Consider the following 16284-nt stretch of genomic DNA (forward strand, 5'->3'; position numbering starts at 1 on the left):
CTGAACTAAAGCAATGTTTTCCCCCTACCTACAGTTACTGTATCTATTTTATCTGAAGTCAGGCAGTACCTTCATGCACAGTCCCAAATCCCAGCTTTCCTCCAGCAGACTTGAGCGACGTCCTTTCTGTGGCCACTTCACCAAATGGTCCGCATGAGGTCGCACTTGCAGCAGCGCAAATTGAACAAGGGCAAGACGAGAGGGGATTAAACAGGGGGGAGGCCATGTTTAACTTTTCAAGGGGATATGCTTGCACGCGCAGCCATGAAAGAAGACCTTTAGCGATGGCATGAATATATGAATTCATATGTATTTTTTAAAAATAACCTCGCGTTTCCATCTCATAGAATTATTATTTTTATTCAGGCAGCATATTGGGAAGGGAGCGAGCGCCTCATCATCTCTGTCGACAGAAGTGCAGCATTAAAATTGCACGAGACAGAATGGAGCTATAAGTAGAGGAAGTCACGTGGCCGCGAGCGCGCACTTCCTCCCAAATATAACATGAAGATGATGGAGGAGGAGGAAAATACACCACGTACTTGGTATCGGAATCGTCGTAACCGTACGTAATTAGGCGCCGCTTTCAAGGCCTCAGGACTGGCCAGAGACCAATGCGCATCAGCGTGCGCATCTTTGAATCTTCCTAACTACGCTGTGTGCAAGCTCTGTGTCACCCTCCCTCCCTCTGTTCATCCTCCTCTGCAATCCAACGAGGCTTCTCCGCCGCCGAGAGCCGCCGGCCGCTTCCACACCATCCATCGCCCCCTTTTTTCCCCTCCAAGGGAACCACCCATCGGCTGTTTTATTTTATTCCCCCCCCCCCCCCCCCCTCTTTCCTTCGACATCAAATCGAGGAATCTGCTGCCATGCTGCGCGCGTCTCTTCACCTGCACCACCACCATCATTATTATTATTATTATCATTAGTCGAGCTTGTGATCGACACAAGATCATCATCCGTTTCCCTGACCCGTCCCCTTTGCATATATTTTAGTTTATTATTATTATTTTTGTTTTTGTCGGAGTGAGACTACGACGGGATGCGTCCTGGTGCAGTGATGCTGGTCCTGGTCCTTCTGGGCAACTTGATGCCGCCCTTAGTGACTGCTCAAAACGGTAAGTAGAAGAAGAAGGGAAAAAAAAAAAAAAAAAAGCAGATGTGACCGGTGGCGTGATTGATGCAAACACACTAGAATAATAGCGGGGACAAAGTGACTTTAAGAGGATTTGTACTCCACTCCACTGCACTTACACCCTAAGATGCAGAGCAGGCTTCAATTGAGTCGATGCTGAGAAATGACTTTTCTGACTTATATGCAGGGGCTCTCAAAGCATTTGGTGGCTTTACGAAACGGTCTTTATCTAAATCCGAAGACCACATCAGTTTGTCTTTCGTATTTGTTGGGCTTTTACAAATAGTTCCCACTGAGGTTCGTTTTGACACCCAACCCACCCTGACTACCCTCAAGACTCGCCCAGTTTGTTGCTGCACTTGAAATACCGCCGGGCCCTCGTTTCAGACCCGACCGAGCAGCTACAAACATTTCCTTTATGCCCGACTTCTTTTGTGTTGAGTTGAAGTTATTAATAGTGATGCCTTGATTTAGGAGTTTCATTCGCTCAGTGACCAAGCTCGTAACTCATTTTACCCGTACGGCGAATAAATCTTCCAAATTGAAATGAATTGAAATGATCCATTGATCCATTAATGTGTTCCAGCACTCCACAAATCACCACAATTTATTTTTTGTTACATGCTGAAAATAAAGGAAATATCACTGTATTGTTAAATATCAACATTAAACATCGTGAAAAATAGAAGGGAATGTAATGACATAAATTTGTTTTAGAAAGTCAAGTGAACTCCCACATATTTGCGGATCAGCATTTGTGAATTCGCCTATTTGCAGATTCTTATTTTTTTCAACCTATCCTGCGTTATTTGCTGAAAAACTCACCTATTTGCTGTTTTTCTACTCATACAAAAGCAATAAAAGTATTACTTTGGCACTATCTTGTGAAATATTGTTGTTGTTGTTGTTAGGTTAAATAAATAAGGGTGTTTTTCATCTGTTTGAGATGCCCTGTTTTGTTGGTAGTCCTGGAATGGACCTTGTGCAAAGTCACGGTGAAAGTGAAAGCAATATTTAGCTTCTCTCACGATGAATGTACCTAACCAGTGTACTCTACTTTGCCAACATTTATTATTGTGTGCAAATGCCAAAAGGGGAATTTAATTACTTATATCGTTTGTGCAAAGGACTCGGGCACATATTTGTTTGCCCATGTGTGACATCCTGTTAGTTTGAAGTAGTATGTTATCTAGGCTAATTTTCATGAACCTTGTGTAAAAGTGGTTTGTTTGTGTCGAATATTTTAACTTCTTAATACACTTGTTTATGTACCGTGGATTCATGATTGTCTACATGCTAGGTGCATGGTGTTGATGCTTTGCTGATTATTCTTTGTGTCGTGACAGATCACTGTAAATACAGTAACTCAATCCAAATGTAATACCAGTCTTCGTTTTAATTGCTTTGCCACCATCTTGTGACATCTATTGGCAATTACAAACCCCTTTAGTGGGGCGTCAATTATTCATGGATTTTCGCTCTTTGCGGATCGTCTCTTCCCTATCGTATCACACTATAGTACATATGTGTGTTGATGTGTGCCTTTAAGGGGCGTGGACTAGCCAGTGACGTCCGGACCCGCAGTCAGTGTTAGCATCTGCGCCATGATCCTTGTGTGTGTTCTCATTTCGTATTTGTTTGTCCCATTCAGCAATATTCTGAAAGTGCATCTGCATTGTTTTTTCACTAAAGCTGCAGCGTATCTGAAGCTCACTCCTAACCAGGGGTTTCAAGGACGAGTTGACTTTACCACCCGGTTGTAGCTTGAAGTCGATTTAGCCAATCACGTGTTTTGGCATTAACAAGACAAACCTCTTGCTGAAATAAACAGGTGGCCGGTCAGTGCGGAACACTAGCAGTGCTAGCAAGTATGTGGAAATATTTTTATACGAATTATATCAGTAGCAAGCGGCACGGTAATCGACTGGTTAGAGCGTCTGCGTCAGTTCTTAGGACCCGGGTTCAATCCCCGGCCCCGCCAGTGTGTGGTTTGCATGTTCTCACTGTGCCTGTGTGGGTTTTCTCCGGGCACTCTGGTTTTACTCCCACATCCCAAAAACATGCATTAATTGGAGACTCTAAATTGCCCGTAGGTGTGAATGTGGTTGTTTGTTTATGAGTGCCCTCCGATTGGCTGGCAACCGGGTGTACCCCGCCTCCCGCCCGATGATAGCTGGGATAGGCTCCAGCACGCCTGCGACCCTTGTGAGGAGAAGCGCCTCAGAAAATGGATGGATGGATGGATATTGGTAGCATTTATTATATCATAAAATATAATGAACGGACACCCATCTGAAAAGGCACTTGCTAAAACTAGCTGACGAACAACCTTAAATCCTCACGTCAGCTATCAGCAAATTCACCAAACATTCTCCTGTGACAATGAAAACAGAGACAACATCACCTTAACGTTGACTAAGAAAACTCTGAAGTCCTTCAACCTCCACTCATAACAAACATTTTGGCTTGGAACACAAAGCAAAAAAAAAAAAAAAGAAAGAAAAAAACAAAACAAGAATCAACCAAACAACAGGTTGTATCTAAAAAAAAACTCGGAAGTTGGGCCACTTGTAAGTCAAGGCACCATACAGTATAAATATTTATTAAGCGGGCTAACGCGATTCGCTGACCGTATGCCAAAAAATGTGGTTTAGGTGTATCTTGATACAATATTGGGTACGTTTGCTACAAGGTTAAAAAAAACAAAACACAATACTTGTTGTCAAAGTCTCTAATGTGGCTATGCTGGACACAAGCAAAGAAGTACCACTGCAACGCTGAGAGCCATTTTGTTTAATTTTGTGCATAGGCTGCAAAAACCACTGTTGGCTGAGAACAGGAACTGAAGTTTATGTTTTTTTTTTTATGACTAACTTCGACTTTGAGACACGTTTTCGAATGTTTACTTTTTAGTCTTCAAAAAGCAGTGTTGGAAACCGTAACTTTATTGTTTTGTTTCGTCATTCCTAACTTAGACTCTGAGACCTGTTTTCAAATGTTCGGGTTTAGATTTTGCAAAATTGCAGTTGTCCGAGAACTGTAACGCTATTTTTTTTGTTTCATTTTTTTACTCAATCTGACTTTGAGAAAAATATACAAATGTTTCCCGCTTTAGGCAACAAAGAGATTGTTGTCATGTCAACAAAATGTACAGTAATGTTGTCGTTTTGCGCTAATTTCCGCACTGTAACTAATTTTCAAATATTTTACACTTTTAGTCAACAAAACCACTGTTGTGGTGTTCACAAAACGGGAATTTTTAACAATATTATTTTGTTTAACTATTGCTGACATTGACTCTGAGTCACATTTCCAGATGTTTGCCATTTTAAGGGAACAAAAACACTGTTGTGATGCAAACAAAACAAGAACGGTAATGTTACGTTTGCTCTCCCTGCAAATTTGTGACTCATTTTCAAATGTTCGTCTTAAAGTCCGAAAATGGCGTTGTCTGGGTAACAAAATGAGAACAGCAGCTCTATTTTGCTACAACATTGAGAAACATCGGCGGCACGGTGGACGACTGGTTAGCACATCTGCCTTATAGTTCTGACGACCCCGGTTTAAATCCGGCCTCACGTGTGTGGGGTTTGCATGTTCTCCCCGTGCCGGAGTGGGTTTTCTCCGGGTACTCCGGTTTCCTCCCACATCCCAAAAACATGCACGGTAGGCTAATTCAAAACACTAAATTGTCCATAGGTGCGAATGGTTGTTTGTTTATCTGTGCCCTGCAATTGGCTGGTCACCAGTTCAGGGTGTACCCTGCCTCACGCCCAGAGTCAGCTGGGATAGGCTCCAGCACGCCCGCGACCCAAGTGAGGATAAGCGGTACGGAAGAGAGAATGAATGAATTAACTGATTTTCCTTTTTAGGCTCCAGAAACTTGTTGTGGAAACGTCACTAACTTCAACCGTGAGACCAGTTTTCGAATGTTTCAAATTTAAACACAAATGAGAAGGCTAACTTTATTGATTTGCTTTATCGCTAATTTACACTTCGAGACCCATTTCAAATATTTTAGGCTCCAAAAACACTGTTATAAGAGAATCCTGTTTCTTTATGGCAAATTGCCACTTTGAGACGGATCTTGTGTAAATAGCCCCTCATTTCTTGCGTAGCTCTAACTTTTTGGCCCCTAAATGATAACTCATTTATTTACATCTGAGTGATGAGGAAGAAGTAATCCTCATGGAAAAAAAACAAAACAAAAAACAAGCGCAGGGAAGAGAATTACTGTGCATACTTAAATATAATGCTTAATACCCCACATCTTCTTTTCTGTGGGTTAATATATGGTCCAACTTGAGGGTGAGATGAGAAGGATGGTTGCAAACCTGCACTGTCCTAGTGTAAAGGCGTTTTAATTTGACCCATTTAAAAAAAAAAAAAAAGCATTATAGAAAATAGTATGATAACGTTAAACGTGTATACGAGTGGATTATGGAACAGCTGTTCTGTTCTTTGCTCTTTTTTCGGGGTCTGTGTGGTGCTTGGAGAGTGACGTGAGGCCTTTTCTGATCTTGGCTATCTGGAAAATCTTATATCCCATAATCCTGTTTATTGTTGGTCAGGACATACTGTATCTGACGAGAGGGTTGTCCAATGGTTGAGATAGTGGCCAAAGAAATATGTGTGCGTGTGTGTGTATGTGTGGGGATGGGGAGTGTGGGGGGCATGTTATTTTAGGGAAATTCACTCAATGATACAGTACAGGTCAGCTGTTTTTTTCGTGTGTGCATCCAAAAGCAGTTAAATTCTCTGACACGGTCCAGATTAGGGACCAAACTTGTATGGGTTCTTATGTAATATTACATTTTCCTGTGATATTACTGCCTTCAGGTTGTGACGCACGGAGACTAATAATTATAAGTGCATCAGAGGAGCGGGGGGAGTGGAGCGCAAGGGGAATCCGTGGCTCTTTTCCTCCTCACGTTCATCTGGGGAAAAGTAGGCGGCCGAGTTCCTACGACAGATATGAGTGCAAATAGTGTTCCCCCCGTGCCCTCCACCCGGCCTTTCTGCCCTGTTTCTATTTTTACCGCCACGACATGGCAGCGTAGGTTTAAGGTCCTTTTGTGAAAGTGAATCCATTAACGCTTAATGGATGGCCTCCTTGTGCACAGCTGCAGCCGCCTCGCCAAGACATGTGATGCCACTACCAGCAACGAAGGCCGGGAAAACAATGCTATACAGAGAACAAAAAAAATAAATACTAAGAGAGTGACCATATAGGTTGCTGCTAATGCTAAGTTCTACATGTAATAAAGTAAACGTAAAAGATAGGGACCGAGCCCTTCCTCGGGAAAAAGTGAAATGCATGAGTAATTGACACCACCCCTAAAAATGTTTATACATGTAAGTGGCCATATATTAATAAAGTGGTGCCTTGAGATATGTGTTTAATTCATTCCGTGACCATTTCCCCATTGAAAGGAATGGACAGGCTATTAATGTGTCCCAGCCTCCCACCCAAAAAGAATGTTTGTGTGTGTTTTTAAATGAAGAAAACTATCACACTATAATATTGTACTTTATAAAAACATAAGAGTAGTCTAACAGTAAAGAATTAAGCAGTTGGTGCATAATGTTTTGATGCTGCGATACAATTCATTGTGCTGTTTGTTTTGGTGATCCCACCTTGTCCACTGGGAGGAAGTACAATACTGAACAATCATGCCGACACAAAAGAAGAATAGACTTGTACTACTAGTGTAAGTTACAGAGTAAGATAGTGTAATATTAGTCATTTTTCATAGGCGATAAAGAATATATGCCTGTAAGTATTATTATATTATTTGTCTAAATCTGTTGCGCCACCGTTTAGGTTTAAATATGCGTTGCTTCTAAAGCCGCAAGTATCGATGCTAATCGTTGGCATGTCAATGGTGTTTTAGCATTGTTTGTTAGCATTAACCTAAGCATACTTCCCACGAGGAAAGTTCTTTTTAAAGAAAAATAAAAAATACACAACGAGTAATTCTCTTTCTTTTATGTTTTGTGTGAAGGTAAACTTCAACTGGGAGTTGCATTAAACAGCTTGAAGGCTCTTTTTTTGATTACGGTAATTGTTCAATATTTGCCAAACTGTTGTTATTGTAAAGTGAGTCGAATTGAGTTCACTGCCACCAGACAGTGCTCATATCTCAAGTTTGTACTTGCAAGTCAAAGCAAAGAAAACAAAACAGAAAAAAATAATAATAATCGCCCGAATGACCGTCCATAACTCGGAAAACTCTGGTCGGGTCTCACGTATCTCAAGGCACCACTGTTGTTTGAACTGTAACTATACCGCAAACTATGATCACTTTAATATCATTTCAAAATCAACCTACAGTATAAAATGGCTTTAAGATGATTTGATTTTAAAAAATGTGTCAGAAAAGCCGTGTACATGCACATACGGGGAAGAAGTTCGGAAAACCCAGTCTAAACTTAGCTCCTCCCCGGCATACAAAGATCTTAGAACAGAAGGGAACAAACAAACGTGAATACGTGTTTTTCACTGAAATGCTGTGGACAGTAGTTGAGATTCAATCAACAGTATACTCCATATTGCCACAATTGCTTGAAGACATGATTCATAAACAGTCAATTCCACACAATCGATCAAATTTGTAACGATTAACTAAACAGCTATTATGCCCATCACTTATGTTAACAGCAGTTAACTTCTTTTCACACTTGTGTGACAGTTACGATTGTTAAAATGTTACTTAAAAGACCGACTATACGATTAATAAAGGTATAATAAATGTAATTTGTAACTATTTCCAATTGAAAAAAATTGTCTTGAGCATTTGGTTTTCATCCTTGAAGGGTCCATTGTACAAATCTTTAGAGCAGCTACTAGAGCAGCCAAGTTTGGTTCTTGATATTGTTGCATGAAGACATAAACAAGAAGGCTGCAGCCACAAGCACTGCACCTTAAAGCACTGGAGTATAATAAGTAGTATTTTGCCAATAAGTGGCCCCTTTTGTTCCTCTTTATTTCCGCCAAGCATTGCAATCAAGTGAGGCGAGGTTTGCCTTTTTAAGAATAGCATTATAAGGCTACATCCCATCCAATCAATAGAGCTGAGTTGAAGGAGCAGCTTGTCCATTATCGTGTTTCCTGTCCGTGCTCTGGACAAAAGACTCATTTGTGAATCTGGAAAATATGCTGCGGGCCTCGAGCCAGCGCTTTGACCGAGTCGCTCTTGCTCAGTGTGAAATCTGATATGGACCTGCAATGAGCGCAAAAACACAAAACAGGCAGACCCGGACACACAACTGTGTAAAACGAGCAATGATTTTAAAAAAATATAGACATATATATATATATATATATATATATATATATATATATATATATATATATATATATATATATATATAGTACATAGATATGCAGTGATACCTTAAGTTTCATTTGTTCGGATGTTTCACCATCATAAAACCTTGATTCATACTTTATACTTATAAGCGGAAGTGAACCAGTCAGTTTCAATTAAAGGTGCCATATTTTACCAAACCAAATATTTGGGATGTAATATTGGCTCTACGGTGCCTCAGTAAACGTGAAATATGAATTAAAATCATCCATGCATTCCTGAGTTCCAGACGTTTTTCTGCTGAGAGACCTGAAAACTGGCCAGTCAAATTTCTTGCACTTATCTACGTCACGAGTGAAGATCCCTGCCTACATCTCTGCTGCAGAGCCAGCGCTGTCAATGTAACAAACAAGTGTCCTCTCACAAGTGGGCTTCTACACAGAGGCAACAAATAAGAGGAAAGGGGGCAGTCTTTGCCAAATATGGAAAACACGGATACAAAAGTGGGTCAAACAGAAGTAGCTGCCAGAGGGACCTTTTCTGGACACTCATGACACATGACAAAACCAAGGTGTTTTTTTATTTTTTATTAAATTGACACTTTTATACTTACTACATGTTAGGGGGTCACTCTATGGAGGTCTAAATCACCAAAATATTGGACCTTTAATCCATTAAAAAAAAAGAAAGAATAACCCTTTCAACATTAACTGAAAGGTAATGCATGCACCTCACCTCAAAATGCAATCAACTACTAATATGATGTAAAATGCTAAAAGGTAACACACGCGTTAAACTGGCGTCAACCCCACATGAAGCCTCCCCTGCCTCTCGAACCGCTACTGGACTCCATCACACTTCTTTGTGTTCGCTGTCAAGCCGGCCAACTATCAGGTGATGACCCACGCTAGCTATTCCTCCGCTAGCATGGCGCCTAAGAAGGAGAAGGTTGTTTGTCCGGCATCTTAGGGTGTTACAGAAAGAGAATACAAATATGCGGATAGGTTATGAATACAGTTGGTGTGTTTTTCAATGAATAGCTTGAGTTAGATTCTACAGAAAAATGTGCGAGTAGGGGAGTTTGCGTATGGCGATTTGCGATTCGACGTATTGGTCAACTTTTGGAGAACAAAGGTATTATTTGTCTATTGGGTAACATTTCTGTTGCACTTTCTTTTCATGAAATTCTGACTGTGGGTTGTGTGCGATGTAGTCATTTCCCGGTCAGTTCCACGGTATCATAAGTGAGGCTAAGCTACGTACTGTACGTATTACCTGGCGACGTAGGTTGGGTATCGTGTTGGCGTGTGTTTCCTTGCGTTTGCTCAACTTGGCTTTCTTCTTCTGCAAGCCAGGTGAGCCCCATTTTCTTGATGTGACTGATCAGCACCACAATGAACAAAGTTTGGTATAAAAAGGCTACACTGCAGGGCGTAGTAACCCATTCAGCAGAGCATTGCGGGAGCACTTGGCCGGTGTGGCAAAAGACAACGTGGTTAAATACATAGAATATGAGCTTGTGACAACCGCTGGCAAATTAAATATGCCCGTGGATCGAACGAATATGCTCGTTCGATCTTCTTAGCAGATGATGACAGCGGCTAGGGAGCCACCAGGCTAAGTAGCAGCAGGCTAGCTCCAAAGGCGGCAGGATTTCTGGCACCGGCAAGCGCAAAACAGACCTGGGATTCCGCCTGTGGCCGAGTTATGGTGAGAGATCCTGGTTAAAATAAAGCAAATTTAAACTAAAAAAGAAAAACGGAGACGCGGCACCTAAATAATCTCAGTCAAAACGTGCCATTGTACTCTCTTACCGGTTGAATATATACTGCAGATTTCAAATAATCAAATTGGATTTTTCATTTGTTGGGCTATTATTTTGGAATAGTACAAGGAGTAACAAATCATTTGTCTTTTGCTAGTCATTCATTGCTGTCAACAAAAATAGCGAATGGGGTTTTAGGGTGCGAGTCCGACCACAATAATAATGATGATAATAATAACTCAACAAACTGATTTTCGACAATGACTAAAAGGTTTGGATGCCCACTGTTGAAATAAATCTGTCATCCTTAGGGATGGGAATTGATAAGATTTTTCCGATTCCATCCAGGGGGACATTCTTCTTCTTTTCCTTTCAGCTTGTCCCCTTAGCGTCATCCTTTTCCATGTAAGCCTATCTCCTGCATCCTCCTCTCTAACCCCAAATGCCCTCATGTCTTCCCTCACTACATCCATCAACCTCCAGTGAGCATCCACCACAGATGGGTTTCCAACAATGGCGACAAATGTGATGACGACTATTTAAGTAGTAGTTACCTATTCCGACAGTGGGGTATAGCGAGAAAAAAGATCAGACACACCGGTTCTAGCTGCTCAGTACAATATGGCCAAGTCGACAATAATAAGAGGAAAAAAGCTTATACTAATCAATACACCTTTTTTATGAGAAGGGGTAGGGGTAGTATCATGACAAAAATGATATCCTCTCCTAGCTGTCCAGTACATTATTATGACATACAATATTACCTGAGACAGTGGCGAACACTGACGAGATAAGCTGAAAGTCAAACACACTCCTCGATAGACCTTTATTTGACAAGAAACGATGAAATATATAGAAATATTCATGTTAAAAGGTTAAAAAATGGCTATTTATGAATATATGCTCTTATTTGAGCTTCCATGAAATGAGCAGATGCTCAGTTGTGCTGAATATAAAAGGGAACAATTGACTCTCATGTAACTTGTAACTAATGAGCCACTCCATTGGGCACTTTGAACTGTACTCGTGTCATGACCCACTTGTGTGAGGCATGCTATAAACTTGACACTGCAAAAACATGAGCTACGACCAAGCTATACTACGCTAAAAGTAGATCACGGTGGTTTCAAAGTGAGGCTGAGTGAGCTGTAACCGATTCATCCTGTTGTGTAACAGCTGTCAGGGTGATGCAAGTTGCAACAATTTTGTCATACCATGGTACCTTATACACAATCCGCTCGTTCAGACAATTTCTCCCAAAGGAAACCATTGCATTGTTAATGGTCATGTCAAGTGTAAAAACATGCTGATCGCTGGATAATTCAATGTAAAAGTGGTTAAAAATAAACAAAAACGCCGAAGATGCTGTGATGAACAGGTAGCGGGAGATAACCATGTGCGCCTGGGAGGTGGCACACAATATAATATATTAACTGTATTAAAGTCAGATATGCAAACCACCACATTGAAGAGGTTCTGTTTTGCCACACTTGAAACAAGAACTTAACCGGACGCTAGTTCATCAATACATGATTATGAATCTGGAAAATATGTGTGCATATGTGTGCAAACGTTGCGTGAAAGTGAGCTGTGTAGACCACTACACATTATATCAACGCAACAATTGTTAAACAGTTAGGGTTAGGACATGTTGCACTCTGAAGTGGTTAATCAACACTTATGTGACTCTGGACACTGAGTGGGAAGCGACCTGTACATACGTTGAATAAAAGTCAGCTATGTGAAACGTTACACTGAAAATTTACCATCACAAATAAACAGGTCGGGCAAAATAAGGCATGTGCCACCCTGAACTAGTCGCCAATAGGTGACCATGAATGGCACAATCAAGCCCGCACTAATTGGATGAAAGTGAGCTGATGGAAGCACTCCTTTAAAATGCTTTATTTTGCCACAATTTAAAACGGTTAGTTAGAGCACATTGCATCCTGGACTTGACACCTGACATCATTACCCTTAAATGGAAATAAAGCCTGCACAGGTTGCATGAAATTCTGCTATGTGAACAACTATGTTGAAAATGCTCTATTTTGCAACCAGGACTGGTTGCCGGTCAATCACAGGATGAATGAATTAGGACTGCACGATGCATTGTTTCAGCATCATCATTGCGATATGCGCATATGCAATAGTCATATCGCAAGATCCTGCGATGTTGGAGGCAAAAGAACTCGGGTACCCGACATGCACTGCATACATAATTCAACCAATCACAATCCAACTGTGAATAGTGTGACACAGATCGCAAACATTCTCCAAATAAGAGGCAAAACGTTCTTGCTTCAAGTTGTTTACTTGTCACTACCAGCTGTAGTTTACTTGAAAACTGTCACATAAAACAAATGATTAAACAATGAATGTCTGCTACGTAAGTGCTAGCATACAGTGAAGTAAGAAGCTTGACATAATCGTAAGATTAGCGCCGATGTTACGGTAAATTATAATCCTTCAAACTACACACGGGGCAGCCCTGAGTGTTATATAGTTTTCTTGTATGATAACTATTGTTGAGAACACGGTAAACAATTTCACACCTGCATTTAATGTAGTTTTGCTCTTCAGAATGCCATGAAATGAATGAATACAATACAACGCAACAGATTACACTTGAGGGGTAGGGATGGAGCGCTCCAGCTACACTGAAGGGACAAACTTAAGGTGCACAGTACACACTATAACGTATGTTGTTTAAAGTAATGCACTCAAATATGAATGCATATCATGTTTTTTATATGTGTCAAATAACAGATTGATTAAAATCAGGAATTGTGTTCGGAATGTGCTAATGATTATATGGGATCGCTAACTAGGCATGAAAAGAAATGATTTTAACTTCATTTCTGGCTGCACTCGTACCTGCTCAATACTACAGTGCATTTAAATAGAGGTAGACTTCATAGTACACAAATGACGCAGTATACTTGTGTGCTCTGTTGAGCATGGTTATTTTATTTATTATAGTTTATTATTTTCTATTACATTCATATCACAATATATATATCACAGGGTGATATATATATATTAAAAAAAATCACAGTGTAATCTTTCTCCCCAATATCATGCAGCCCGACTCTGAATGGAAGCAATGAGAGGGAATCGAGCCTGCACAAAGCACCATGAAAGTTAGCTATACTATGTAAACCATGACACTACAAACAACTTAGTATATTAAAATCACATTGCTGCCTGGTAAAATTATTGTTGGCATAGTACCTGGATAATATTGTTTCAGTAAAATACTGTATACGGCAGGGGTGTCAAACTGATTCTTGGAACGTGACAAGAATCAGTCACATTGCAGTTATGGTTTCCCCTCAGAGGGCCGTTATGACTGTGAAACCATCCATCCATCCATTTTCTGTACTGCTTATCCTCGCTGGGGTCGCGGGCGTGCTTGGAGCCTATCCCAGCTATCTTCAGGCGAGAGGCACCCTGTGTGTGGTGAACTGGTCGCCAGCCAATCGCAGGGCACATATAAACAAACAACCATTGACTCTCACATTCACACCTACCTACAGAGAGTCTTCAATCAACCTACCACGCATGTTTTTGGGATGTGGGAGGACACCGGAGTACCCGGAGAAAACCCACGCAGGCACGGAGAGAACATGCAAACTCCACACAGGCGGAGCTGGGATTTGAACACCCGGTCCTCAGAACTGTGAGGCGGATGTGCGAACCAGTCGTCCACCGTGCCGACTGTGAAACCACATACAGTGAATGTTTCATCACCTCATCATAGTATTATATAAACACAACAAATTGACAGATAACTCGTTTTGGAATCAGAAGTCAAAGATTATAGTTTGCTCAACTACTGTTTAAGCCACTGTTTGGTAACCAAAAATGCTTGCAATATCTCAGAATTATGATTTATTACATATGATGATTTGACATTTTGTTATAGAGTGGCAGGCTGGATGTGGTCCCCGGGCCTTGAGTTTGACACCTGTAGTATACATTATATAATATCACGTTACTGCTGCATGATGAGCAAAAAAATGTTCCAAAATCAAATCAGTCAGAAGAGCTGCAGCTCTTGTTTCTAGTAAAAATGCCAAATCTGCCATAGCACAATGCAGGTCCAATGCAGATTCAGCCACTACCAATCCACCACACGCGCAGGCACACGCGCGCACACATGCTGCCTTTTTGCGTGTGACCAGTTCAGCAGTCCTTGGGGGGGTTTTCCTACTCACTGCTCTCTCTGTCTGCCTTGTGGGAGTGCAGATGGGGATCCAGGTTGTAGGCAGGCAGCTGACTCACTCTCAGGCTGCACGGCACTTGTGTGCGGCTTGATCTTGCCTCTCAGGGGAGCTCTCTTTTATACCGACATCAGTGGAGTAACGCTTTAACGCTGAAAAAACTTTTTTAAAAAATTTGCGCTGCTACCGCTCCCGAACAATCAGCCTCTTTCTCATTGCATTACCCTGCATAAAGTCCCATAAGCTATCTGAGTTTAACTAAGGAAAACCTTATGATATACAAACAACTAAGTGATAGTCCTAAAATGCAAATGGAGATTCAGCATATACCACCCTGGACCAGTTGCCAGTCAATCAAGAGTTGACCTTTTATTCAGTGGGAATGAAGCTGGGCAACCTTCATAAAAGTCAGCTTTGTTGACTCACTGGACTGCCAATTCCTCCATTTTTAAAGACAATTACGGTTTGGCAATATTGTACCCTCGACTGGTCACAGATCAATAGAGGGTGACTGTGTATGGGACATTGAGTGGTAATCTAGCCCTGAACACCATGAATGGAAGTCTGCAGTGTGGACCACCTCAGTGAAAATGGTCTATTTTGTCACACTTGTAAAACAATTAGGTTTAGGGTACTATATGTTGCACGCTGGACTGGTCACCAGTCAATTGCAGGGGGGCCTCTTTGAATGGGTAATAGAGTGTGATCACACTCACATGTTTATAAAAGTCAGCTATGTGAACAACTATATTGAAAAGGCTCTCTTTTGCTGGAGTTGATAAACAATTACAATTGGGGCACCGAGTGGGAATAGAGCCCGCACAAACAAGAAAGTCAGCTACTTGAAGTCATGGAGGCATTGAGTGGGAATCGAGCGCGCACGAGCTGCATGAAAGTTAGTCTGTGAACCACTATACCACAATACAAATAGTATATTACATTAATTAAAGATGCATCAATTCATGGATGTAAGACCAGTTTTTGTCAAATCTAAAATAAAATGTTTTTTGTCTGACAAAATAGTGATTAAAAAATCTTGAGTTATAGTTTATTTTTTAAATTGTATGTATTACATTTAAATAATCCAGAAAATGATGTTAAATTCATGCCGCTATTTGGCATACAATTAAAAACTATTCATATGATTTATTTTACTGAATCTCGCCAAAAGCGATATCCATATATATATATACAGTAAATAGAAGATACACCATATTAGTTTCAGATTGTAGCTTCTTTTGTGTTTGCCCAAATTATTTGTGAGGAACTAATGGAGTCGCAGAGAACATTAGTTCGCAATGGCTAGCTGCATTCTTCTTCCAGTGTTATTTGGAAATGAATGAGCACCAGCTGCTCTGTGTCAGCACCTTGTTGGAACCGCGCAGCAATTGCACTTGCTCATTTGTTGAGCGTTGTCTGTAGTTTGTTCTGTGTGTTAATTCTCCTCTGCTGAATACAAATTACGCTCTGCTATTTTCTTCTTAGGGCCATCACCTTGAAATGCATTTAAGTGGCCTTTTATGCATTATTTTTATTATTATGCTCTCTAAGCGTCGATGGCTACCTTTGCCACAAATCGAGTTGCTCAACGCCTCTCACGCATATAATCGTAGTAAAGAATGTCACAGTAAATGTGTCAAATTGAAATTCTGCTTGCATGAGTGTAGGCGTATTAGACTCAGTTTCACCCTCTGGAATTATGGTGTGAGCTTGATGGAGGCAGATGTTTGCAGAGAAAAGAAACAAATGCTAATTACTCCGCATAACTGGAGGCATCACACATAAAAACTCACATTGTAAGCGCCGAATATCCTCTGACATTTAGTTTTCTTTTTTATTCCCACTAAA

At 40.8% G+C, this 16284-nt stretch overlaps 1 protein-coding gene across 1 annotated transcript in view; it reads left to right on the forward strand.

The window, feature by feature from the left end:
* The first annotated feature begins 251 nt into the window (after positions 1-251).
* The window catches only part of nptnb (neuroplastin b), a 48866-nt gene continuing 32833 nt past the window's right edge, over positions 252-16284 (forward strand). The window contains exon 1 of the mRNA XM_061668657.1: positions 252-1118. Within this exon, the coding sequence (XP_061524641.1) occupies positions 1043-1118 (76 nt within the window). The 5' untranslated portion in view covers positions 252-1042. The remainder of the gene's footprint in view (positions 1119-16284) is intronic.

Source organism: Phycodurus eques, chromosome 2, assembly GCF_024500275.1.
Source record: "Phycodurus eques isolate BA_2022a chromosome 2, UOR_Pequ_1.1, whole genome shotgun sequence".
Taxonomy (NCBI): Eukaryota; Metazoa; Chordata; class Actinopteri; order Syngnathiformes; family Syngnathidae; genus Phycodurus; species Phycodurus eques.